Here is a 27,372-nt window from a genome sequence, read left to right as displayed (position 1 = left end):
GTTTATATACCTGATTCTGACAATCTAATAATTGTATTCTACTACTAGTTCTGACCTGCTAAGAGGTCTTCATCAGGTGTGTACAAGGATGATTAGGTACTTCACATGAATTAGGATTAAAAGTTGTCGACTCATATGAATAAATGAATTTATTTCCCATATCACAAAACATTTTACAATCATAATAATTGTTGAGAAATTTAAACTGGCCACTTACCAATTACACTATACATACACAAAACGCATAGCACGCACACAAATATGGGCATGGCCGATAAAATGACACATTAAACACGACGAGCAGACCGGTGTCGTGTTTATTGCTTCATTTCATCCGTGGTATGCGTGTGTTTTGAGTATGTATATGTATCAAAAACTTTTAATCCTGACGACCTTCATGTGATTGTGAAGTAATCATCCATGTATGCAACTGATGATGACCAGCAGGTCGAAACTAGTTGTGGAATACAACAATTTGATTGCCAGAATTAGATATTTAAACCACTATTATTAGTTATTCTTCGCAATCCGGAGGCTACTCACAATGAAATTGTACAAAAAAATTGGTTACGCCACATTGACGTATTTTACATTGACACAATTTATGTCACGGACGTTCTTACTTGTCTAAAGCGTTGTCCATATCCATGAGATGGTCAACAGGCAGCCCCAACTTGTCCAGGCTGCTCTTGAGCTGCTGTGTGTTTAGTTTCTCTGCCACTAGATCGCTCTGTAGAGCGGACAGCGTAGCTTGGTCCATCGCGCAGCGACGCTCCAGCTCTTGCATGTCTCGTTCCACCTCCTGTAATCTGCAAGGCCGAGATGTAAGATTAGATTAGATTTACACAGTATCCACACGTAGTGCACATTTCGATATGAATACTGACTGCGGAACCGTCCTACGCACGCGGATCAAGTGATTAACATCATGGTCAGCGTAGGGGGTTGGGGGGTTAAAAATATTTTTTAACAAGTTACAGTGAAAATATCTAACTGAGTTATCATTTGAATATGCTTTTGTCTCCTACAAACTACAATTTTAAATGATTGTGGAAAGCCAACATACTTGCTTTCCATTTTTTTTTTTTTTTAATTGATTTGGTAAATAACATTTTTTAGTCTAGTTAAATAGTAAAAAACTATTGAATTTTCTACTGTTGAATACTGTAACTAAAGTGCATGATCAATGTAGATAGCAATGAAGTTTTTTAGTTTATGTATAGTAAAACAATTCAAACGTTATTATTTATTACCATTCAAAAACTGTCTATGTAGCTTTGTAGCATGCAACTAATGTTATGTTGTCATTATCTAAACATGTTGTATTATGTTCAAAAATGCATGTCTGTTAGGTCAGTCTATGTTACGTTAGGTTTACATATTCTCTTGTAAAAATAATTTGTATGTTGAAATTTGTATAGGTGCATCTTTGTTGTGAATTCAATCACTAAACTTTGAAAGTTTTCTGAGCTAATTTTGTTGCTTATCATATTCAAAAACAAGTGCACCATCTAGGTAGTGTTTTTAACCAAAAAACTACTGAGTAATTTGACATTATTTAATTAAAAACAGTTCAAATGTGTGGACATGTGACTTTGAGAACATATCTAAGTGCATTTGAATATAAACATAGCAAATGTATTGCTGCACTTGAGAAAATTGATTACACTAAGTTAAATTGAGACCAACGAAACTGTACTTAATGCAAACTACATAAAGTTACATTGACAATTTAATAAATCTAATTTGTACATTAATTTACCCTAATTTTATTTGTCAATTTACTTAAAGTGGAAAAAACCTAGTCCAGTATACTTACAAAGGTAAATTTTAACCTCAAAAATTAAATCATAAAAAATATAGTACCACAAACTGTTAAGCAAATTAAAGAAATTTTTTAAAGAAAACTTGTATTACCTACTGAACTAATAGGAAGAATTTTAGTAAAAAACTGAATATAAACAAGCTCACTCACAATAGTTGGCCTGCTACCCTGTAAAACATTGTGACAATAAGCAGAGCACTAAGGGTGAAGGGGATGTCAATGGAGATATGGAGATAAGGGGAAAGTGTCTCTACTATGGAATGTGGAATGTGGGTTGGGACATTTTAGCCTGAGGGCTACAGGTCTGAACAGTTATTATACATACTAAAATCAACTTAAAAGTCTGGTTCAATAATAATAAATTATTTTTATTTTTTTAATGCCAATATAACAAAGATCTATCCATATAAAAAGGACCAACAAATTAAAGTTAATACAAAGCAGTATATGTTTTTATAATTTTTTTCAAAATGTCATAATAGAGTACTTAGGGGTTGGGATGGACAATTGGACAGGTCTCCAAATTTAAAAAAAAATTGGGCCCATTTCCGAGAATTTTAAATAATAAGACAAATTTTTATGCCAGCATTACTACCACCCCTCTAGACACACTTTGAAAGCCGTCGAATTCCTGTCACCATTACAGTTCTATTATTTTTTATTTAAACTTAATTATGCCACCTAATATTTTTCACATAGTTATCTCACAATTTGTTCTTGTAACTCCATTTTCACCTCATCATATCTTCTGTTATTTATTTATTTAGTTTTTGTATTTGATAAAATAATGTTATGTTTGGACTCGCTGCCCTTTTGGCTTATTCCTTATAAACATGCACGCTTTGTTAAACATAGATGTAATGCAAAGGTTAATTTTATTTTATTCTTTTAAATTCACGTAAGTTTTTTTTTTGTAAATACTTTGTTGGAATAAAGATATAATTCATTCATTCATACCACTCAATTATCCGGGCATATAAAGACTGGATCTCATAAATCTAAAATTTCCAAAAGGGGCTTAGTGGAAAGTATTTCATAAATACTTTGTATTATGCTTTCTACAATTCGGTAGTAAACCAATTGTTTTACTGTATTTTTTTCTAGAATAGTGTTTCAATGATACATTTTAAAAAACTGGATTCTTTCCTCTTCGTGTTTCCCAGATGAAATCAAATAACTTATTGAGCCTATATATAATACTTGACAATAGTCCAGGGAAAAGTGGTATCGTAGCTGTAGACGTGTTGTCATAGCCCTAACTGTGCAGAATGGGAGTAATTACAGCTGGTTGGTCAAGTCTCCACTTACCTCGCTACTTGAGAGTTAATTTCTTCTAGTTTTTTCGCCAGATGTAATTTTTCTTTTAGGTTTTTCTCTGCTTCCATTGTTACTTCATCCAACGTGACTGATTTGGCCTGCAAATACAAAATTATTAGTGATGTTGCATGAGGCACATGAATAAAACTGATATTTGTATGCAAATTACAAATAGGAATTTCGGAACAAAGATATTGGATTTATTGTATAATGATTCATATAATGTACTATATTTTGTTACTCTTAGTTACATGATGCCATCTACATTGATGGTGATACTTAACTGACCTGTCCTTGACATAATTTAAGTACTGTGGTTCTAACACTCTCCATATCGGACTTCAATTTTTAGCCAGTTTTTTTTATTTAAAAAAATTCTGTTCAGGAAGTAGATTGGTAACTTGTATTTATTTACACATTCCCAACTATAGTATAATGAATGGTAGTAGATAGCTTACCTTACAAGAAGTACAGTTAGGCCCTAGAATGCACAGAAGACACAAATACACAATATTTCATTCCCCAGGAGAGTTTTGTAATTTTGTAGACAAATGGGTATTTTTAAGTGTAGACTTTTCTTTTAGTCTACACTTGAAAAATTCCCTCAACCAAAATCTCACCTCCAATGCTTCTTTGAGCTTGTTGATGTCCCGCTCCATGGCCGCAGCCTTGTTGCTACTGTCTTGTTGCTCCTGTACACGTTCGGCCGTCGCCCGCGCAGACTCCAGGCTGGACTCTAGCTCCAGCACTCGACGTTCTAGTCTCTGTTTCTCCCTCTGCAGCGACTCTGCCTCCTCACTCCGTATCTGGAAACGACACATGGATCTGATACATATGATAAAGAAGTATTGATGACATTTATAAATGTCATCAATGTCATAAATGTTCCTTTGCGAAGGCGTTCTTATTTAATTAATTCTTTAAATGTAAATATTACTTTAATAACATTTGAGAAGTTTTGTTAAGTGTAAGCAGTGTGAGGAATGTTTTATTACTATAAAAAGTTAAAACAAGTAACTATTTTATGCAAATTAATATTGCTTTTATTTTATGATTTATTTTATTTTAGGATAAGTTGAACTCTAGCCTAACTGATATCACTATGTTTCCTAATCGTAGGCATTTTTAATAAGTTAGGCGTGATTAGTAAAAAAATGTTATGCTGATGTTTTTTAATAAAAGATTGTAAACATTCTTGCCTATTATCATTATTTTTGTATTTAAACAGTCATCTAACAATGTTACAAAATCAGGTAAAAACTCTGAACGTGCATTCCCCGTTGTGTATGAGAAGGGAAATCCCATCTCGATCTTGTCTCGTAATTTTATGAGAAATAAAAAATCTCGTCTCGTCTCGTCTCGAACTAAAAATCCAATCTCGTCCATCCCTAGATAAAACAAAAGTTGAGATAAGACTTACAAAGGAATAACTAAATTACAAAACTCCAAGGTCGAAATCAACTCACCTCGAGTTGCAGCTGCACAGAGTCCCTCAGTTCTTGCATCTTCTTTGTGTCTCTTTGTGCGTTCTTCACAGTGTTTTCCAGTTCAGAGTTTTGCTGCTGCAGTTTCTTTTTTGTTCCCTCCAGATCTTCGACCTAGACAATTATTTTTTTATGAATTTCCAATGAGTATCTCCAACCACAATAACGCATGTATGTGTTTTTGAACTCTGGAGACATCAAAATGTTTCTGTGTCGCCATGGTTATAGCTTCTTCAATATAGGGAAATTCTAAAACCTATAGAACAAGTAACCAAACAAGATATCAATCAAATTAGATTATAAAGGCTAGAGAATTTTAAGACACAAGTTTTACTTTTATGTTCATGACAAAAAAAAAGATCTGCCTGATAATAGCAAAATGCCTCACTATTTAATTTAATATAAATTAACACTGATTGTGGCTTGACTAATGGCATTAAACAATTTTATATGTTAAAATCAGCATTAACTGATATTTTCAACCAACACATGGATACATTTCAACTAGTTTGTGAAAGATTTGTATAAAATTAAGACAGTAAGAGCTTTACGAATAAAAGATTTGAAGGACTCCTCTGAGCAAAACCAACTTTTTCAAAACCACGGTTTGAGTAGAAGCAGATCACAGTGGAACAAAAATGTTACTATCTTTAAATATCTAAAAAAAATTTTTTAACGAATTATGATCCTGTGTCATGTTACTGCATTACTTACCGTTAGTGACAACTTCTTCTTCTCCTTTTCCAAATCCAGTATGGTCTCGCTGGTCTGTTTGAACGCAGCTTCTTGGAGGCTTTCCACGGTCTGTGCTAGTCTGCGGTTCTCCAGCTCTAGTCGCAGAGCCCGAGCAGTCGCGTTGCTTGTCAGCTGCTCTGACAGGCTGTTATCGCCCGACCCTGTACATAAATACAGAATGTCCAGTAAGTAAAATGGCGAACTCCAAAAAGTTGTCCTACAGGTCAAAATTAAGAGAAAATCATAAATGACATTTTTGTAAATCTTTGTATTTTTTCATATCAGTAATTTTGCAACTATGCATGTAGGTTATGTTAAAATATAACAGACCTACCTATATTAGGGAAGTTGCAGCTTGGTCTAATTGGTCTACTCAATTTAAATTTTACTGGACATCAAATTTGAAGACCATTTTGATTCTAATCTAAATACAATCAAATGTTGTACCATCTGTGTTTCTGTTTACAAATTGATTTTTAAAATGGTTAATAAACTAGCATCATTAACCCTTTCCACTCAAATTATTGACCCCTTGTTGTCTCATATGCTTGCATTTAATTTCAGGCAAAACACATGTTTTGGGTTTTTTGTACGTATACTGTCTAAAATAAATTATTCCTTGTACTTCAGTGTAAAATTGTACTGTACTGGTTTGCAGTGGTAGGAGCAAAACTATGTATAGGGTTATTTAAATGGAAAAGAAAATCATTTGTCAACAATATCGGCAGCTGGGTAAAATGGTCTTACCCGTGTCTGTGTCTTCATCAAGATGGTCGGAGTCATGGACGGTGTTGTTGACAGAACGACTCAACAATGAAAGTTCTGCGTTTTCCTCAAACATCTGCTGCAGCTTCTCATTGTTAGCATCTCTTTCCTGATTGCCAAAACATCAAGAAACAAATATAAGAAACAAAACAATAAAATTGAAAAAATGTAAATTCGTACAGTTTAAAAGAAAGTATTTTTTAAGAATACATTTTGCGGTCAGGTGGTCACCACACATCTTCTCAGCATAATGGTCAAGCATTAAGATTTGTATATAGAAATAAAATCCAATCTTTATGGACAGCTGTTGCTAATTTTTATATCATAAAAACATAGTCAAATGAACCAGTCACAGAATGCGCTAGGTAGTGTCTGAAATTCTCTATATTTTTACCGAGAGAGTTAATGGGTCATAACAGTTGCTCTAGCTTGCAATGAGTCGCTCTATCAGTTTGACTTGGTTTAGAAGTTTTAATTTTTGACAGAAAGCTTTAATTTATTTCAGTACTACGTCAGTGGTTCAACAACTCAGATGGTCAGTTTTTTTTTAATTATTTAAAGAGGTTTGCGGCTTTTTTATCCTTGCATTTGCTTCTCCAGATAGGCTATGGACCTTTGCGTGGAACGCATCCAGCAAAGCAAGGGGTAAACCGGTACAGTACATTGGTGAACTGTACTGATAAAAAGTATTGGCAGTGACCAGGATCCGAACCCACCATGCTGCCTTGGGCCTGACGTCCAAGACACTACAGACTGACCGACTCACCTAATTGTTACAGATTGCGCCAGTGTCTAAAATTCTTTTACCTTATTTTTACCTGAGATAGTTGAAGTGTCATACAAAATGCTACAGCTTACAACGTACAATTTTATCAGTTTGACTTGGTAAAAAAAATCGGCATATTATGATTAGAGGTAAATCAGTAATTTACATTAGCGTAATATATCAATACACGTCTAGTTGTATCAATATTTCTCACCAGTATAAGATCGTTGATTGTTTGCTTGTACTGCAGCACACTAGCCTCTAGCTGCACCAGGTGGTCGCCTCGCTTGCGGGCTCGTGCCAACTGTTCCTCCAACATCTCCCGCGTCTCCTCCAAGACACGGTTGTCCTGACGCAACTCCTCCACCCGGCTGCGGTAAAACTCCAGGTCGCTCAGCTTATCTCTGTATTTGGTCACCTGTATCACAACATCGGTTAGAAGTACAGTATACAAGGGTGTTATTTAAAGTTCATTATAGCGAAGGTCACTGACTTAATTTTAAGGTGGAAAAGTTGATTAAAATCCATGTTTTAGCCCCTGAGCTGTAATGTACTAAAAATAGGCTTTACCTTCGTCAATCCAGCTCAAATAGTGTAATTGCGTTGGTTAAGTCAATTTCAGCATTACAATGCTATTGTCAGACAACAAAATCTCGGCTGATGATGCTACTTCAGCCGAGATTTTGTTGTCTGACGATGGCATTGTAATGGCGAAACGCCAATAACCAACGCAGTTACACTTTTTGAGCTGGATTGATGAAGGTAAAGCCTATTTTTAGAAAGGTTGGACTTTTCCTATTACTAGTGTTTTCAACCACATTATGTTATGGTTTTGGGAGGCAAGGAAACTGCTCCTGTTTTCAAGTGCGTACATCCTAACACTACATTTAGCAAACTAATTGTGATGGACTCTTCCACACTGTAACATTAAATACTAGTTAAATATGCTTGGTTCAAGTGCAAAGTGCTAAACAGTGCCAAGTTTCCGGGACTTCATTACGGACATCTGGGTTTCCTTTTAGGGTGCGTGCTTGGTTTTACTTTCACTCTCAACCGTTATATTGCCTTGGCTGAGGTTTACGGTTTCGGAGATCTTGAGCATCTGGTTTATCATGCAGATGTTACCTGGATGGTGTTAGTGCATGACAAACCATATGCTCTAGATCGCCATCTCTGCCATTTTATGGCCAACATTGGACCACTCATTTTAATGGGGAGAGTTCTGTTTTGTCGTTTTCTGTTTTTCTGTGAAAGGTAATATCTCGTGACAAACAGAGGTTATACAAACAATACATGTAGTACAGACATTAAATCAACAAACCTCAGCTTCGAGCCTATCGCACCTCTCGGCTTTCTCCCGTAGAGAGTCCAGTTCATCCCTGTAAGCCTTTGTTGCCCTAGCCTGTTGTTTTAGATCTTGCATCTGGAAATGGAATAATATTATAATTTGATTAACACCATTAAAGTTCAAACATTTAATATATAATAATATTATAACTATAACTTGATTAACACCATTTAAGTTCAAACATTTTAATATAGGCCTATAAATTACCTACCCATTAAGTTCTTCAAATTTAAGAAGGTTTTTACTTCCTCCCCCTACACATAGTATATGGAGTTTTTTTTTTCAAAATGTTGGAGTTAGAGTTATGGATTTTAATATACGTTTTGGGTCCCCCTGTACCAATTAAGTGGTTTTCATGTGTGTGTGAAGTGAAATGAGCTTTTCTGTTTCAAGGCCCTTCTTAGACTTTTGCTTTCGATCCAAGCAATGATATCACTGATGTCAGAGCCTTAGTGAAGAACCTCTACACATACTTATAAAGGAAATAAGTGTTTGACTTATGAAATTAGTTCTTTAGTTTTGATATGATTTGTTACTAAAGGAAATTAACATTTGAAACCCCCACAAGATTTCAAGATTAACTAATAATACAGTAAAAGCAACCTTACCTCTGATTTTAACTTTGTTACTTGAGCTCGAGAATGTTCCAATTCTTCTTTCATTTCTGCAAGTGCTTCGGATTTTTCCTCTCTAAAAATACAAGGTGAATAGAATTTTGATTATCAAAGGATTAGGACGATTCAATGGACATAGTAGGCTAAACTGTGTAGGTACTCGTAAGACTAATACTTGTAATATGAACACTCTTATTATTTTTAAATTTAAATAATACATACAGATTTACGTAGATTAAGTTATACAAGTATGTAATTTGTCATATACCAGTGGGCCTATATGAAACCATTTTACAAAAAGAATTATGAGCGATGCTTGGTCACTTAAAAATTCTGCGGAGTCTTGAAAACTAATAAAATATGAATTATTGCAAATTTACAATTGATCACAGTTTTTCTCTTCATTAGTTTCAATATCTATAAGTTGATAAATTTATTATTTCAATCAGAATCACCATGAAATAGGATATTTGAAGGTGTGTTACCAGTTATGTGGTTAGCATCTTAAACTTTATTGTGAAAAGGACGAGTTTTAGTACTCAGAATTCACAAACACATTTCAGGGATTTAAACCGATTTCTCAAAGGTTATTGGTCCCTCTCACAAAATACCGGTCAATATTGTGAAAAAAAATTAAAAGTTTACATTTATTACCACTATTACATAACCTCTAACACACAGAAGTTATTCACGTGGTAGGGATTATAGTACTACCTCTATTAACGGAAACTTTTAGAACCAAAATACCAATTAACCAAAACGGCAACAAAAATCATTTTACAGCTACGGTAGCATGCAGCGCTGGTGCTAAACATTCTAGCCGCTACGTACTACATGACGATAGAGAAAGCTCAACATGGCGGTTAGCGAACCAGAGAGAAGGGTGAATAATTCGCTACCCCATCCCTCCCCTCCGCTAAACCATCATTAGTGTGATTCCGACTGTGCTCACGTCAAGTTGTCGTTTTGTTTTGCCTATTCAATTAGTGTTGCATTGTTTACAGTTGCAGTCATGTTTAGTTGTTACAGGTGTTAAAAACTGAAGATTTCAGTTATCTGAAATTACTTTGCCCCTTTATTTTGGATAAGAGAAGTTCCACAATAAAATAAAACCCATTTTGTATGATTTTTGGTAATGATAGGTGGATTTGAAAAGACTTGGCAGGTGTCAAACACTCACAGTTCTTGTCTTTGTTTCCTCAGTCTCGCCTTCCAATCGGCCAACTCCACAGCCAAGTGTTGCGATTCTCCTCTCTCCCTCTCTCCCGTTGGAGCCATAACTGTGGGGGTCAACGTCCCACATTTGCGCTCCTCCTGCCCCGCCCAGTACTGCAACAGTAAACATTCAATACCCAGGGGCATAAATAAGAAAGCCTTCAATTTTGTGGTTTCTAATTCTACTTGTACTATATATCTTCCATACAGGTGTTCATAATTTTGCTATGAGCCCGGGAGATATTCTAGGTTTTATTTATTTATTTATTCCAACGGGAAACCCATTACATTGAAACATTACCAATAAATAACAATAAAATAACAATACATAACAAGAAATAACAATACAAATCCAAGCAAGATGTGATATAAATACTACAATAATTACAACAACAGCAGCAACGTAACTAACACAATAGTTTTAACGTAATCTCGGAAGATGTTGACGATTTACAGGACAGGAGAAGACGTTCACAATTTAGCAGTGACTGCAGAAGACGTTTCTCAATTTCACGAAGACAGCAGAAAATGATCTCGATGCATGGGAGTTCATGCACAATATGTATAGAGCGATTGCTGTATGAGAATTACTTTTTTTAATTTTTCAAATCAACACAATTTTGGTCCGAGATCAGAGGGCTTAATTTCCAACCAGACCCAAAATAAAACAGTCTAACCTGCAGTGCCATGCTAACTCTTACCAAATTATCAATTATCAATTATCAATTATTTAAGATGGGGACGCCACTATGTGCGTATTTTAACCCAAATATCCTGAGATTGTGAAAGTAATTCTACTAACACAAAGGAGCTAAATCTCAGACATTTAAAACTAAAAATTGGGTTAAACCAAACAAAATATTCAAGAAATGTTTTTTTTATCTTTTACAATTTTGTTTCCTAATAATTGTAGGCCTATATTCATGGAATAAACTCTCGTTCCACAATATTTTTAATCCACTCAAACCATAATTAAGTAGTAGGCTAAATTATTTTATAATTAAGTGTGTTCAGCAACTTAAATTTTACCCACAAACCTGTAAATATCTGTCCCTTTGCTTGATAAGATGTCTCACATGGCAGATGAGAAGATCGTTAGAGAGAGAATCAAAGTTGTCAGGGGTCAAAACAATCTGTTGGCTCTCTGTAACCTATGAAAAATGAAAAATGGTATACCGTAGTCAAAATTGAAACGGTTTGGAATGTGAAAAAATTACAATAACACAGTTTATTATACTAAGTTTTTAACTAAGTTGGAGGGGCATTCTTTAACATAGACAGTGTTTCTGGAGTAAATTAGAGGAAACCATAGGTTTTAGTAACGGCTGCTACTCCACAGGATATATTTAAATAATAATAATGCAATAACCATTTCATGGTTTCTTTTTAATATACATTTCTTACATAATTAAGTTACCAAAGAGCTATAATATGGTATAAGTCTCAGTTTAGACATTCATTTAAGTCTATGGCCCTCTTTCTCTACACTTGAAAAAGTCCCCAAGGAGGAATCTACAGCCAATTGAGCTTTTAAACAAATCATGTCCTGCATGAAGAAGTTGTAAGTAACCTACATATATGTACTTACCTTTGTCTTGAATGCGTTAAAATACGTTATAGGCTATTAAACTGCGGTAGTGGTTTGTTTTTTGCGGCTAATTCCTTCATTTGTTTTAAATTTTATTTCTTGCCAGAGACGAATTCAGATTATTGACAATCCGGGATTTTTGACGGCAATTTTTAGACATTCTGTAGGCCTATGTTTCACCTGTTTGATACAGTGTACGAGGCCATGTTGAGCGTCCACATGCAACGTCTTGATGCCTTCTATGAAGTTCTGTTTGTTGGGACATTGTACAGCACAGCCCAGCAACAGCAACAACAACAACTGAAGATCCTCCAGCCCCTCCTTAGTCTTGAGGTCTCTTCCCAGCCTCACGCAGTCTGGGAGGTTTACGATCAGCTGACACAACTCTTCCTGTTAACATCAGAAGAAAGATTTAACAACATATTGTCGCTGGATCTAGTTTTTACCCATGTAAAGTTTGTTTGATAAACCCAAGGATGATTAAAATATAAATTTGAGACAAAAAGAGGTAGTTTGAAATTATCAAGTTAAAAAATTCCTAAAATTGGGAAATAGACCTAAGAATTAGGCCTACTTTTTAGAGTCATGAAATAAAAATATTATCTGGGAGAACCCTAAACCATAAGTTAAGATGGTTTTACCCGGTTAATTCAAGATGGTGGCTAAACATGCCTCTACGGTACAAGCTCTCAACTCTCTAAAACGAATTTGTTTCCATTGATTGTGTGCTTTTTGTGCTCTTAACATATCAGAGCATGCAATGGATGGGGATAAATTAATGTTTAACTATTATAGCAGCTAAAATCACATGTGAAAAAGACTAATTTACGGATCTTCAAAATTATTTTGTAAATACTTAAAGAAATAATTACGAAGTTTCAGTTCAACCAAGTATAGTTTGGATCTATGTGAATACTTTACTTTCACAGTTTATTTCAACTTAATAAACACTAAAATAATGCCATGAGGTTCTTTTTTAGGACCATGTTTACGTGGTAACTAGCCATCGGGTGGATCCTCTTAAAACATATCAAATCATTCTTTATTCTTTAAACACAAAGAACATGTGTTGAATAGTCAAATATCATGTCTACCTCATAGAGTGTCTTGATGTTTTTGATGATACAGTCGAAATTACGTACTCGGATGGCTGCATTACCGAGACTAGGGAGGACTCCATGATGTAAAGGTTCAGGATCGCTGAAAGAAACATGTACAGGTATTCAGAGTTAGGATAAAGGGGGGAACTTGTCATAAACATTTTTAAGCCACATCTCCATTATGGCGCTAGCGGCCACTGCAAAGCAAAGTTTGGCTGAATGACATGAATGTCGCCACTTCTTCCAAACCGCATTGGCCGTCTTTATGCTTTTTGTAAGTTCAAACCCTGGTCTCGTTGCTATGCTAGCTATCTTTAACCTTTTTTTGAACCTACGCTAGTACAATTTTTTAATTAGGGCCTATGGTATAAATTTTTTCCATCGTGTTTTGGAATAAGGCCTGCTACTAATTATATAATTGGGTTGTGAAATAAATTAAAGGCAATTAAGTTGTATTATTGGGAAATTTTGGACCTGTAACTGTTTATCTAGTAGGTAGCCTACCTTTTTTTAGCCAGGTGTTTGGGGTAGCCTAAAGTAACTCATTCAGATAAAATGAGTTCCAACAATTAGGGTGCTGTACTACTAAAAATAATCACACATAATGATAAATCAATACAAATGAAACCACTTGAATAGTGTATTTTGGCTAACTTACATCAGTAAAAGAACTTCATGTATAACTGTTCCGTCAGCGAGGTCGTCAAAATCAGTGATTCTGTCTGGGTTGTCAAGACAAGATTGCAACTGAAACATTAACATTTTCTGGTTGTAAGTTCCGCTATATTAAAGCCAGTCTGACTTTAATTTGAGAGGCTAACTTACCTGACCAGAGGGTATAAGAAGACAATGGCAAGAGAATGGCCCTTCCAACCCTACAAGTATATCCAAAAAGACCAAACCTTACTTATACTCTGCTTATAAATGGATACCAATGTAATAGTTCTAAAGTTCTAAAGTGAAAGGTTCAGTGAGTGATGCCAATCAGTTGTTAAATGTGCTAATCCCACCAGCAAAAAAGTGTGAATTTTCTAAGGTAACTTGCACTGAAGTTCGTAAAATTGTAATGTCTTTAAAAAGCACCAATAGCAAAGATGTTTATGGTTTAAGTAGTAGCTTAGTTAAGTCTATAATAGATTGTATTTTGGAACCTTTAACTTTTTGTATAAATTGTTGTCTAAATGAAGGTATTTTTCCGAGCCCACTAAAATTATCAAGAGTTGTTCCAATTTATAAGAAAGGTCCAGTGGCATGTCCAAGTAGCTATAGGCCGATTTCTTGTGTACCTATTTTCTCAAAGATTTTGGAAAAGGTTTTGAAAGTCCAAATATGTGCTCATTTTGAATCATCAAACCTATTCAGTAACAGTCAGTTTGGTTATCGATCTGGTCAATCAACGGTAAAAGCCATAGATACTCTAGTTAGTGAGGTAATTTCTGCTCTGGAAATGGGATCTTTAGCTCAGATCACCTTATGTGATCTGAGCAAAGCATTTGATTGTGTTAATCATGACATTTTAATAGATAAACTTAGATTTTATGGTTTTTATAACAGAGAGCTTGCAATATTAAAGTCATATTTGCTGGACCGCAAACAGATAGTAGAAGTGGATGGCATACGTTCTGATGTTGCTTGTGTGAACCAAGGTGTGCCACAAGGCTCAGTATTAGGGCCTATTCTATTTTTAGTTTTAATTGTAACGAGTTATTTTTCCTAGGGGGGTATATTTTTGCTATTTGGCCGCGCACCGATTGTTGAGGTGAGCGAGCGGCGGCAGCAAGGCTAGCAAGCGCCCTTTGACCCGGCTTATCAGTGCCGATAAGCCTGGGATATCCTAGATCTTCAGGACAGTATAGGACGGACATTCTAGTGGTGGATCTCGTAGAGTGAGGATAGTGTTGGTGTCCTGTGCCTGTGGAGACGGCTGGCGTACGTTGGAGGTACAGAGTGTACGAGGTGTGACAGTTGGTGTTAAGTTGGGTGTTAAGACCCACTGCTGGTGAGTGGACGACGTTCTTTGATTTTGGTTGAAAGCTGATATTATTAGTTTGAATATATTAATATCTGATTTTATTGCGAGAGTTAGAGTTGTAACCGTGCTGGTCAAAGCCTGACGGTAGTTAGGATTCATATTAGTCAGGAATAATATTTAAGTGTATTCCTGACGGTTCTGGGCAGGTGCTAGAGCGCAAATAATATAATTTAATTGACTGTAGTAGTTATTATTTTGCGTTGTACCTAGAGTTAGTTATATTACTAATAACTCTGAGGCCCGACAAACCTAGGCTGCACGATTTAGCGTGCGTAGTTGGAAACACGTGGCCAGTAGGCTAGTAGCTAATATTATTAGCCTATTAACAGAAGCCCAGCTAAGTAACATAAAGTTGGTAGTAGCAGTAACAGTAGTAGGGTTGTTATTGATTAATCATTTGATTATTTTAATTTAACCTGAACAGCTTGTTTGGTAATCCAACACGTTATCTTGGTAGCTTGGATAGCGGAGTACCGGCTATCAGATAATACATTTATCTAGTGTTTGGAACGTATTTAATATTTATTTATCTACTACTAAGTAGCTCAATAATTTAATAGTAGTGTAATTGCCATTTAGCTTTGCTTGTTTGGCTTGGTATTTGTTGAGACCAGCTACTAGTGGTGTAGTCACTCTACCTATAGTGTACTTGTATATTATTATGTGGTACGATTATTGAGTGAACTGTTTGATTGTTAGCTTGGGCATTAGAGTTGTGTATTGGATTATAGTGGCCTAGTAGACCCCGCCTGGTGATAACACGCGTTGTGGTTTTTATTGGCAAGTCGTCGTGTAACTCACCGTGTTTTAGGCACTCTGGGCTTAACTATTGGATAGTTAGGACGAAGCCCGAGTTGCGTAGTCAGCAACGACCCCCTAGGAGTGTGGAGAATCGGCGTAGGCCTGGTAGTGATTATTGCACGTTTGTTTTGGTGACTTGTTTTTTACTTGTTCACAGTGCCCGTGTATGAGCCAGTCCTATACCGGTTAGACCCGGCTTTTGGCCTAGTGGTTCCCCTGACCTTGTCGCAGACCCTGGAACTTTACCCAGCCATTGTAGGCTGAGCTACCCCGGCAAACGGTTGCGACTGACTGCACTTTTAATTTTTTTTTTCCTGTGCAGAAAGGCAGCGTCGCAAGATGGCGCCTGCGAACAGGGACAGAGGTTGGCAGTGGTGCTGAGTTGCTGACGTATTAACGGCGCCCGAACAAAATAATTTTATTTGTGCAGATTTGCTGTGGACTTGTGCAGATTGGCTGCGGACCTGAGCTTTTGAGCAGAGTTTTAGGCAGACCTGCTGTGATTTTATAGTCGGTTGGGTAGGCCTAACCTGTTTTCTGTTACAGCGTGGTGTGTTGTGAACCCTAATTTATTTAGTGGTTGTATACATAGATATTAGTTAGTAATTTTAATTTTGCCAATTAATTGAGCTTTAGTGTTGAATATTATTTGAGTGAGAACCCTCATTGTGTATTTGTGGTTTGACTTTCACACCTATAATTGGTTTGATATATTATAACGGTGTTAAATACATTTTAATTGGTTTCGATCTTATTTTTGCGGATTTGTCGTGGTATTTGGATTTTAAATATGGTTGTGACTACGAGCACGACGTCTGTGCTAGGCGGTACGCCTATCACGTCTGCTATTGTTACAACTAGTTCTGGGGTTAGCTCCGAACTGTCGGTGATGACGACGTCGTCATTGTGGCCTGCGTCTTCGCCTGTTTGGCCGACTATTTCATCGGTCGTGGGTACGACGGTGACAACATCTCTGACCTATTCCGCGCCAGCGACTATGTCCTTGGGGTCGCAGCCCCGGGACGGTCGCGTGGGTTGGATCTATGACCTCTCGAAAGGGGAGCTCATGAGGACAATGGACCAGTATGGTTTGGTGACCACTGGGACTTCTGCGGAATTACGGCAGAGATTTTCATCATTTTGGAAGCAGCGGAATGCCCGTCGGTACAGCGATGATAGGCTGTGTACGGCTGGGGCTGCTGCACCGACATATGTACCGCCGGCTACTACAACCATAGGGCATCCAGACCCGCCGAGAACCGTACCTCAGGTACTGGTTAGTACTGAATCGGACCAAACAGAGATATTCAGGCTTAGCGGGGAGTTAGAGGCGGTCAAAGAGATTCTTGGGTTGTCTTTGGAGACTGATACCCGGACTCTTCGAGAATATCTGGCATCGGTGGTGCGACAGGCGAGAGGCTCGCCGAGTGATGGGGTCGGCTATGGGTTCGGAAGACCCGCCAACCCTACGTTCCCTGTTGTGGTTGCTCCCTTGCCTACCTTTGGGTTACCTAGTAGACCCGAGGGATGGCAGCGGCCCGATGATAGTTCTGAGAGACCAGCCCGGCCTTCTAGCTTGGAGCTGCCACGAGGCTCGGGTATACTCTCGAATGAGGCCAGCAGGGTGGAGCCGAAGAATTGCTCCAAGATATGTGACATGGTCCGAAAGTGGGGTTTGAAGTTTGATGGACGTAGAGACCCTGTGTCATTCCTGGAGCGTCTTGAAGAGCTGATGGTCTCGTACTCTATATCGTCGGAGGACCTGCTCAGAGCGCTACCGGAGCTGCTGCAAGGTTCAGCACTTCTTTGGTACAGGAACTGCAAGGAGCTCCTGTATTCTTTTGAAGCTTTTCGGCATCAATTTGAGATCCAGTTCCTTCCACCTGGTTATCAGAGGAATTTGGATGAGGAGATCCGGAAAAGGACGCAGGGTGAGACCGAACGCTTCCGGGACTACGTTGTTGCCATAAGTACCTTGCTTAGGCGTAGCGGTACTTTGTCGGAGCATGGTAGATTAGACTTAATCTACAGCAACATGCGTCCAGAATACAAACTCATGGTACGCCGGCGTGATTTCAGCAACCTGGCCGAGTTGGTGGAGTTGGCTGAAGACTATGAGGCCTATCTGCGAGAGAAGGCAGCCTTCCGGCCTCCACCTTCACCCAACGTAGCGCTGGTTTTGGAAACCGCCTACGTTCCCAGGAAGAAAGCTGAGAAGAATCTTGAGACTGTCACGTTCGAAAGAGGTAGTTTTGAGAGACCGTCTCCTGAAGCCAAGTCAGTTGGGCAGCGGGTTGGTTCATACTCGATCGAGGCTCGTGTAGGAAGGCCCGCAATGACAAGGAAAGTGGCTTGTGGTGTACGGTGCTTTAGGTGCCAGGAGACTGGTCACTTTGCCAAAGAATGTGGCAAGCCAAGGACCGTCTCCTGTTATGGATGTGGCAATCCCGGCATGACGGTGAATCAGTGTGGATGTCGTGCGGGAAACGGCAGGCCAGCTCAGACATCAGGAGGTCAACTGAGCGAGGCCACCGAAAACGAACGACCTCAGATGAGTGGTCCGAGTGGCTCGGAAAACTAAACAGCCTGGTTGGTGGAGTAGACGAGGACCGGCTAACTTTGGACTCTAGGCCCTTCGTTGAAGTTGTGCTGATGGGCAACGTTTTTGTGGCGTTACTGGACACTGGGTCAGTCGTCAACTTGGTTGGGCGAGGAGTCGCCGAACATCTTCAACGCCTGGGGATAGAGCCTTGTAAGAAAACCACTCCTCTGAGGATGGCAGATGGGACACAGTCAACGGCCGAGTATTCGTTTCGGCTAGCAGGAGAAGCTGCGGGAAGACGGTGGATAGGAGATGCCTTGTATGTCCCCACTCTCACCACGGACATGATTCTGGGTATGGATGTCATCCGAGACCTCGGATTGGTGACATGTGGGACAGAGGTAGTAAGAATGGGCGTGGGTGATGACTGTTCTGGCCAAGGTGGCCACATAGACAGTGTCAAAATTGGTGACGAAGACCCCGAAGGCCCTTGCAATGGAAATCCCCGTCTGGTTCCTGATGCCAAATCTTTCAGTATCATGTTGGCTGGTAGTGGCTAGTAGAAGAGTTTTTCTTTGTTTTGAGTTTGAGACCTGTGGTGTAGGGTTCACCATTGGGTTCGGGGTTGGAGTATTTTGTTTTGGCCGAAGTTCAAAGATTTTTTTTCTTTTTGGCCGTTTTCTTTTTTTTTCATCCCGATGTAAGTGGGGGATGTAACGAGTTATTTTTCCTAGGGGGGTATATTTTTGCTATTTGGCCGCGCACCGATTGTTGAGGTGAGCGAGCGGCGGCAGCAAGGCTAGCAAGCGCCCTTTGACCCGGCTTATCAGTGCCGATAAGCCTGGGATATCCTAGATCTTCAGGACAGTATAGGACGGACATTCTAGTGGTGGATCTCGTAGAGTGAGGATAGTGTTGGTGTCCTGTGCCTGTGGAGACGGCTGGCGTACGTTGGAGGTACAGAGTGTACGAGGTGTGACAGTTGGTGTTAAGTTGGGTGTTAAGACCCACTGCTGGTGAGTGGACGACGTTCTTTGATTTTGGTTGAAAGCTGATATTATTAGTTTGAATATATTAATATCTGATTTTATTGCGAGAGTTAGAGTTGTAACCGTGCTGGTCAAAGCCTGACGGTAGTTAGGATTCATATTAGTCAGGAATAATATTTAAGTGTATTCCTGACGGTTCTGGGCAGGTGCTAGAGCGCAAATAATATAATTTAATTGACTGTAGTAGTTATTATTTTGCGTTGTACCTAGAGTTAGTTATATTACTAATAACTCTGAGGCCCGACAAACCTAGGCTGCACGATTTAGCGTGCGTAGTTGGAAACACGTGGCCAGTAGGCTAGTAGCTAATATTATTAGCCTATTAACAGAAGCCCAGCTAAGTAACATAAAGTTGGTAGTAGCAGTAACAGTAGTAGGGTTGTTATTGATTAATCATTTGATTATTTTAATTTAACCTGAACAGCTTGTTTGGTAATCCAACACGTTATCTTGGTAGCTTGGATAGCGGAGTACCGGCTATCAGATAATACATTTATCTAGTGTTTGGAACGTATTTAATATTTATTTATCTACTACTAAGTAGCTCAATAATTTAATAGTAGTGTAATTGCCATTTAGCTTTGCTTGTTTGGCTTGGTATTTGTTGAGACCAGCTACTAGTGGTGTAGTCACTCTACCTATAGTGTACTTGTATATTATTATGTGGTACGATTATTGAGTGAACTGTTTGATTGTTAGCTTGGGCATTAGAGTTGTGTATTGGATTATAGTGGCCTAGTAGACCCCGCCTGGTGATAACACGCGTTGTGGTTTTTATTGGCAAGTCGTCGTGTAACTCACCGTGTTTTAGGCACTCTGGGCTTAACTATTGGATAGTTAGGACGAAGCCCGAGTTGCGTAGTCAGCAACGACCCCCTAGGAGTGTGGAGAATCGGCGTAGGCCTGGTAGTGATTATTGCACGTTTGTTTTGGTGACTTGTTTTTTACTTGTTCACAGTGCCCGTGTATGAGCCAGTCCTATACCGGTTAGACCCGGCTTTTGGCCTAGTGGTTCCCCTGACCTTGTCGCAGACCCTGGAACTTTACCCAGCCATTGTAGGCTGAGCTACCCCGGCAAACGGTTGCGACTGACTGCACTTTTAATATTTTTTTCCAGTGCAGAAAGTAGCGTCGCATAATGAATGACTTGCCTGATAACTTAACTTGTAAGACTATTATTTATGCAGATGACACTACATTACTAAATGTTAATGATGCCAATTTAGAACTTAAACATGTGGTAACTACCTCAATTACTGATACTGTCAATTGGTTTAATTCAAATAGCTTGTATTTAAATGAAAGTAAAACATGTAATTTGCAAATTTCTTTTAGGGATGTAGATTTAGAAAACTGTTCACCTGTTAAGTTACTAGGTATTACTATTGATAGTAGGCTCTCTTGGAAAGTTCATATTGAAAATGTATGTAAACAATTGTCCAGAGTAATTTACCTTCTGATAAACCTAAAAAAACTTGTATCAGATAAGTACTTAAAAATGTCATATTATGCCTTTTTTGAAAGTTTGCTTAGGTATGGTCTTATAGTGTGGGGTAATGGTGTTGGAATCGAACATGTTCTTTTAGTACAGAAAAAAGCTATCCGAATTTTATCAGGTGCAGATAGCCTAGATCACTGTAGACCATTATTTTTACAAACTGGGATTCTGACAGTGATAAATTTATACATCTATGAGGTTCTGATTTTGATAAAAAAGAATGTTAATTTATTGGTCAAAAGAAATGAAATTCATAAACACAACACTAGAAATAAATGCAAACTGGAAATTCCAAAAAATAGGTTAAGTCTAACTAATAACTATCATAACTCATTGGGAATCAAATTGTTCAACAAACTGCCCTTGGAACTTCAAAGTATTTCTGACAATGCATTTAACAGTAAATTATATGTTTGGCTTCAAAGTAGGCCATTATACCACATCAATGAATTTTTTGATTTAGATATAAGAGGCTGTGATTTTTAAATTAGGTAGAGATTATTATTTATGACTCTTGTGTATTATGACTACTTATTGTTTAAACTTGACGAAGTCTATTGTAATTATAGTGTAATTACTGAATGACCAATAAATCTATTCTATTCTATTCTATTCTATAATATTTTTAAATGTAGGCCTACCGGTAGTAAATCGTTAGGCCTGAAATTTATTTTTTATGTTTTTGTCCCTTGCAAATCAGCTGACTTCAAGCCTCAAAGGCTGTTCAAATTACTCCTGAGATTTATCACTTTGTTTGTGGATGGCTGATTTGTTGTTTGTATTGTTCTAGACTTACGACATTTCTCGTAATTCAGTTAGATTGTCTTTCATTAATGAGAAGGAGTGGGGGTGGCCCTAACAAAATCTTGTTTCTTTTTAACTGGTTTCCTGCTTTTGTCAGCACAGTACCATAGGTGACTGCTTTTTGGCTATAGTAGAACTATACGCCTCCCAACACGACACACAGTTTTGCCATTCTGTTTTACTGCCATTGGTTGGACCGGAATTCAAATTATTCTACACACTTAAATACATTGTAAAACGCTAGCCTACCTAATAGGCCTAAAAGTGCAATAAACTGTCATTTGCCTAAACAAACAATTTGCATTGTCTTAAATTATTGTTTTTTTAAGTGCTTTAAACAATTTGTATGTGGAAGAAATTTTTAATAAATAGGTACTCAGGTATGTTGACAGATAATTTTTTTCTTGTTTATATCTTATTATTAGCCCTGTATAATATTTATAAATGGTTTAAAAAAAAGGGTTACCGTAGGGCGACCCGCGGCTCTCCAAAGATACCTTCATATCTCAAAAACTATTTAAGATAAAATATTGAGACTTATTGCAACTGGTAGACTAGACCCTAGGCTTGTTCACAACAGCCCCCACATATGCCTAGTGTTGTAAATAACAGAGTTATTAAGAGTGTTCACATTAGCCCCTTTTAGCGGGGCTAATGTGAACAGTGGTTTTTAATTTTTTTTTTAATAATGGTTACATTTATGGTTTTTGTTAGTAAATAAATAGATTCAGCTAAAAGAGCTGTATACACTACTATTTTTTCTTTTCTTCTGTCATTTACCATTTTTGAGTTAATGTCAAAAGTTTACTTTTTTTGTTCATATTAGCCCCGGTTGACCCTACCTAACTGTTTTTTGAAAGGACCAATATATCGAGAAACTACAGCAAATGTTTTGAAGAATACTGAAGCAAGTTGTAGGTTAATTTAGGAACAAAACTCACCCAAGTGACGAGGGGACCTTGAAGAAAGTCCTCCAATTCACTAGGTGAAGCCATAGTCATGTCAGAGAAGCTTTTTTTTGGTCAAAGTTTTCAATTTTTGAATCATGCTGTAACAAAATAAAATTATAAGCCTATGAGTTTTAAGTTAACCTTAAAAACTAATTTCTTAACTTAAACAAAGTTAAAAGTTTTATAAAGGGTTAAGTTAAGCTAATCAAACCACGTAATCCCAAACTCAATAGCAATAAACTTACAGCCAATAACATAGCCTACAGTAACTAACTTAATTACTTAGCCTTATGAGAGTAAAAAAAAAAAAACTGGACATCAAAATAGTCTTCCAAGAAATAGAATGCTATGTTGGCAACACCACAACTTTAACTTCTTTTTTAACAGTTTCGTCTCCAGGTTCTTAATTTTTTCAGGCAGTCTATTACTTAAACATCTTACAAGCCAGTGGTGGGAAACTGTCCTTTTACTTTAGAGTAGGCCTACGGCATTTGGGAATAGAGAGCAGGTTGTTGTTTCTTAAATTGTGACCGTGAAAATTCTCTCTTGTTTAGGATTAGAGGAGGGAGCTCAATAGGTTTATGTAGTTTCCATAAACTGTCAGGATGCCAAGCTCTTGAAACAAAGATTTTCAGTGTTGCCTAGGATTAGGTCTGAAAACAATTTGTCAACAATCGATCTCAGACTGATGAAATCATATATAAAAAACTGTTATTTTAAATTGGAAACAAGAAGAGCCAAGTTAGGCTAAGCCTCATAGCCTACTTTTGAAAACTGCCCTAGTTAGAAGTTAAGTTAGTCTGTGAGTTGTGTTAACTAAATTCTTATAGGCTAGGTGAATATAGGCCTAACTGAATAAGTTCCTATTTCCATGAGTCGAGCATAGGCCTAGGCTAATCAGTGGACACATTTAAGCTAACTTACCAGTAACTTATTTGTTACAGAATTAATTGTCAAGTCAGTCGAAATAAGTTTTAATTGACAGTGTGCGTGTACCAGTGGTTCTTGGGTTCTTAACTCAAGGTAAAATTGTGTTTAAAACTATCTTGGCAAAATATCTTAACTCATTTTTCAATTTATATGGTCTCATGTTCACTGGCATAACTAATATAAAACCTGAGCTAAATACTTATAAAAGTAATAGGCCTATTAATTCAGAAATTAAAATTTGTCTAGGTATAGCCTACTTACTCTTGGAACCAATTGTAGGTTACCTATCTCTAATTTATTAAAACTTGTGCACTAAAGTAGCATTCACAAAATGAAAGGTTATTTCAGAATAGTTGCCGAATCTCACATCGTCAGGTACAGATCTTTATAGCAACCCATTCATTAAAACGAACAGAGAAACGTTTTCTCAAAATTAAGAAAAGACCAATCTTCATTAATTTATATGACAGAAAGTCAGAAAGAAAACACGGCCTACCTCACAGGCTTTTGTTTTCACTAAATCAGACTTTTACTTCTGCTTCTGGGTTCTGGCTGGATCTAGTCTACTGGGTGCAAACATTTAGTACTGTATAGCCATTGATTATTATAAATAGGTGAAATGTATAATAGCATAGATATGTTTTATCTATGATAATAGTCAATGCAATTTTTTTAAAGACTGCTGATCACTGCGGGGAGCCGGGGAGCTTGTTGAACAACTTCCAAGAAAAAGCGGGGAAACGGCGATGTGTTCCCGTGAGGTGGAATCTAAGAATGTCGATTTTGTTTCTGCTACGCGTATTATAGCATTATAGCTATCAACATCTACCCTGGTCTCAGTACAAGGGAGAATATATACTGCCCAATAACAGTACGCACCTTTAGCATTCCAAATATTAGCTTACAACGTTCCAAAGGAGCGCTAGATGTTATTGCTCTCAAGGCAGATTTTTGTAGCCTGAGTATAGGTACTTCATCGACCCCTGAAGCATGGCCCCAGAGAAGCCGTAAGTAACGTGGCCATATGGAACAGTTATCGTGGTATATGTTTATAAGAAAGGCTTTCACTTAAGCTACTCTTTAGTCTACGCAGCAGAAAGACAACTCTAAATAGCTTTTTGCATGTTTCATCAATTTGAGGTTGCCAACTTAATTTCCTGTCTATGGTGAAGCCCAAAAGTTTAACTTGTTGGGGTTGGTGGCGTTGTGATACGGCCAAATTTTGACTTAAACTGCAGACAATCTGTTGTGTTTTATCAGCATTACTGTATGGCTTGAAATTTGTTGTTTCTAAAAACCACATCTCTGCTTATCTCTGCTAAAGCAAGGCCAGCACACAGCAGCTGCCCCCTCCCTGATTCCGTCCAAGTTCGCTCCTCCCCTAAATCAGTGTGGTGTCGTCTGCGTAAAAAAGAGCTTCCTCCTCACCACTAAAGTCGTTCATCATTACTCATTAGGAGAAAGAACAGTGGGCCTAGAATTGATCCTTGGGGGACTCCATGTTTGTCAAATAGTTCACCAGAGGAAGCAACCCTAACCACAACAACCTCTGTTTCCTACCTCTCAAGTACGACTTTAAGGTCTCCAGTAAGGCACCAGTTGCTCTAACATTGCAAGCTTTCTTAAAAGGACATCATGTGAGACAATGTCGAAAGCCTTACTCAGATCTAGGAGTGTCAGACTAATCGACTCTTGGTTCTCGAAAGCCGATCGGATATCCTTTTGGCAATCAGAAGCAAGGCAGTTGAAGTCAAGCGGCCCCTCCTAAAACCATGCTGAGAATCCGAGAAGAGTTAATTCTCATTCTGGTCGAGATGTTCAACCAGTTGATCATACATGACGCTTTCAAAAACCTAGATATCACAGTAAGAATAGCAATTGAACGATGATGGAGGCCCTGTCACCTTTCTTAATTACCTTTCTTATATACTGGCACAACTATTGCGGTCATGAGCCAGACAGGTATTAATAACCAGGGTTAAGGGGTCAACAATATCACCAATCACACGCAAAATGGGTTTAGTTGTAAAATTTGAATCTAAAAGTGTTTATTTGAGATGTATAACTTAGCAAACATTAAAAAAAATCTGAACAGTCAACACCTTAAATTACTGATTTTTTCCTAAATTTATTTTGGTAAACTCATTATCCAAGTTCATATGTATAGGGTAGGGTTACATCACTTTCTGTACACATATGATCATTAGGCCTAAATGATTTTAATGACCTGTAAGCTACCTATTTTAGAAACTTTAACACTTTTTCACTGTACAAAAGTTCTTTGCCGCCCTCTTTTAAAACTCACTGCTACTTGGCTTTTTGCTTATCTCGCAGAAAAAGGGTGTGATAATTAAACTTGTAAATAAAATCGTAAGTTAAACATGGCAGTAGCTTTATTTCCTAACCAATTGATAATATTTTTCCCATTCCATTGAACAAAAGGAACTCACATTGGTAATGAAAAAATGACATAAAAAATTAATAGAGCCTACAAATAAAGTTAAGTGGCAACAAGTAGCGACATAATATACAAGCAGTGGCAGTGATGAGTCATGCGTATGGGAACCGAAGTGAGGAGGATTGTCACGTACTTTTAGATATTTTCTGAATATTATTGTCTGTTGCTTGCATCCCCAACAAAACAAAAAACTCTTTCACCGCTGCCATTTATAGGTGCAGTACTTGATGTAATAGTCAATTGTCAATTAGAAAACAAATTTAAGGAAATAAAAAAGTCATATTCAATTTTAACTTTACAACTATATTCCATAAAAATAGTATAGACTATATATCACAACATTTAACAAATTAGACTAACAACACATTTCGTTTCTTAGACTGTTATCTTTTCTTCTGTATTCCAGCTTCTGAAACGAAACTAGGTATTTTAGGAACTTGGGAAAGGGTATCACTGTGTTACTGGATGCCAGAGATTTTTGTGCCTTATCAATTAGGTGTACTACTTGTTAACATTGTCCTGTTCAAACTAACAAAGAATGTCACATACATTTATGGTGTTTAATACAAGTACATCCTCAATTAATTAAGTATGTTTAAAACATTCATAGTCGTGGTTGATGTGAGTCACTGTCAGATTGTGCTAATATAAATTATTGGTTTCTCTGTTGAACACAAACCTAGTCAAACTGATGGAACAACATATTGTGAGGTATAGCAACTGTCATGACCTTTCAACTTTAAGCCAATGAATTAACAAAATAGTTATGGAGAATAGCCAGTTTTGAATTTTGCCCTGCTCTCTCTCTCTCTCTCTCTAAACCAATTATTTGTTTCACTCTCTCTCACTCAGTCAGTTGACTTACCCGCACGCTCGCGATAGTAGCACCTTCGCTACCTAGTGGCCGCCGCAGGAACTATCCGGAATTAAAATATTCCCAGACTGAATTTTTAACACAGGCATAGCGCTTCCTATATATAAGTAAAAGGCTTGTATCTATTGACTAAGCCAGCAACAATCAATAAGGTAGAAAATACAATTTTAGACAGACACTAGCACATTCTGTGATTTTCATAAAAAAAAATGGTGACACCTGGTTCTGGTGGAGGGAGATCTACTTCAGTATCCAGTAGTCAATGGTAATATTTATGCAGATTTCAGTCATGTTTCAATTTGCTGGACATCCACATTAAATGAGTGTGTCCTCATCCTGTGGATCGTAGGGGTGGATGGGATGGATAGGGTCAGGTGTGGAGGAGGGTGAGGGAGGAACAATGGTGCTGCTACTGGTGGAAGCTAGCGGAGGCGACTCCAGCGGCATCATCTGCAGTAATTGAAATTTTTTAGTTTCCCCCAAAATCCCCCATTTTGGGGATGAACACCAAGTGGCGGTTGTGCTCAAAAAGTACTTCATAACATGCCATAATGGTGTGCCGAGTTTAGTTTTTCTAGTATGGGCCGTTAAAAAAATAACAGGGGGTCTCCACACTTGTATATACTGCCCAATAACAGTACACACCTTTAGCATTCTAAAGATTAGCTTACAACGTT

The 27,372-nt window shown here is 37.6% G+C and overlaps 1 protein-coding gene across 1 annotated transcript in view; it reads right to left on the bottom strand.

The window, feature by feature from the left end:
- The window catches only part of LOC128992748 (protein Daple-like), a 33,970-nt gene extending 10,152 nt beyond the window's left edge, over nt 1-23,818 (bottom strand). The window contains exons 1-16 of the mRNA XM_054416478.1: nt 23,625-23,818; nt 22,425-22,531; nt 13,416-13,504; nt 12,752-12,857; nt 11,838-12,047; nt 11,107-11,220; nt 10,035-10,183; nt 8,849-8,930; nt 8,214-8,315; nt 7,107-7,310; nt 6,109-6,235; nt 5,341-5,522; nt 4,609-4,740; nt 3,763-3,948; nt 3,134-3,240; nt 624-809 (exon numbers count right to left, since the gene is read on the bottom strand). Coding sequence (XP_054272453.1) covers nt 624-809; nt 3,134-3,240; nt 3,763-3,948; nt 4,609-4,740; nt 5,341-5,522; nt 6,109-6,235; nt 7,107-7,310; nt 8,214-8,315; nt 8,849-8,930; nt 10,035-10,183; nt 11,107-11,220; nt 11,838-12,047; nt 12,752-12,857; nt 13,416-13,504; nt 22,425-22,484 — 2,036 coding nt within the window. The 5' untranslated portion in view covers nt 22,485-22,531; nt 23,625-23,818. The remainder of the gene's footprint in view (nt 1-623; nt 810-3,133; nt 3,241-3,762; nt 3,949-4,608; nt 4,741-5,340; nt 5,523-6,108; nt 6,236-7,106; nt 7,311-8,213; nt 8,316-8,848; nt 8,931-10,034; nt 10,184-11,106; nt 11,221-11,837; nt 12,048-12,751; nt 12,858-13,415; nt 13,505-22,424; nt 22,532-23,624) is intronic.
- Between the last annotated feature and the right edge of the window lie 3,554 nt (nt 23,819-27,372).

The sequence above is a fragment of the Macrosteles quadrilineatus genome, unplaced genomic scaffold, assembly GCF_028750875.1.
Source record: "Macrosteles quadrilineatus isolate MER2022 unplaced genomic scaffold, UCM_ALF_1.0 Scaffold_4__1_contigs__length_99947679, whole genome shotgun sequence".
NCBI lineage: Eukaryota > Metazoa > Arthropoda > Insecta > Hemiptera > Cicadellidae > Macrosteles > Macrosteles quadrilineatus.
The sequence above is the reverse complement of the archived record's forward strand: the minus strand, read 5'-3'. Positions and strand labels throughout refer to the sequence as shown.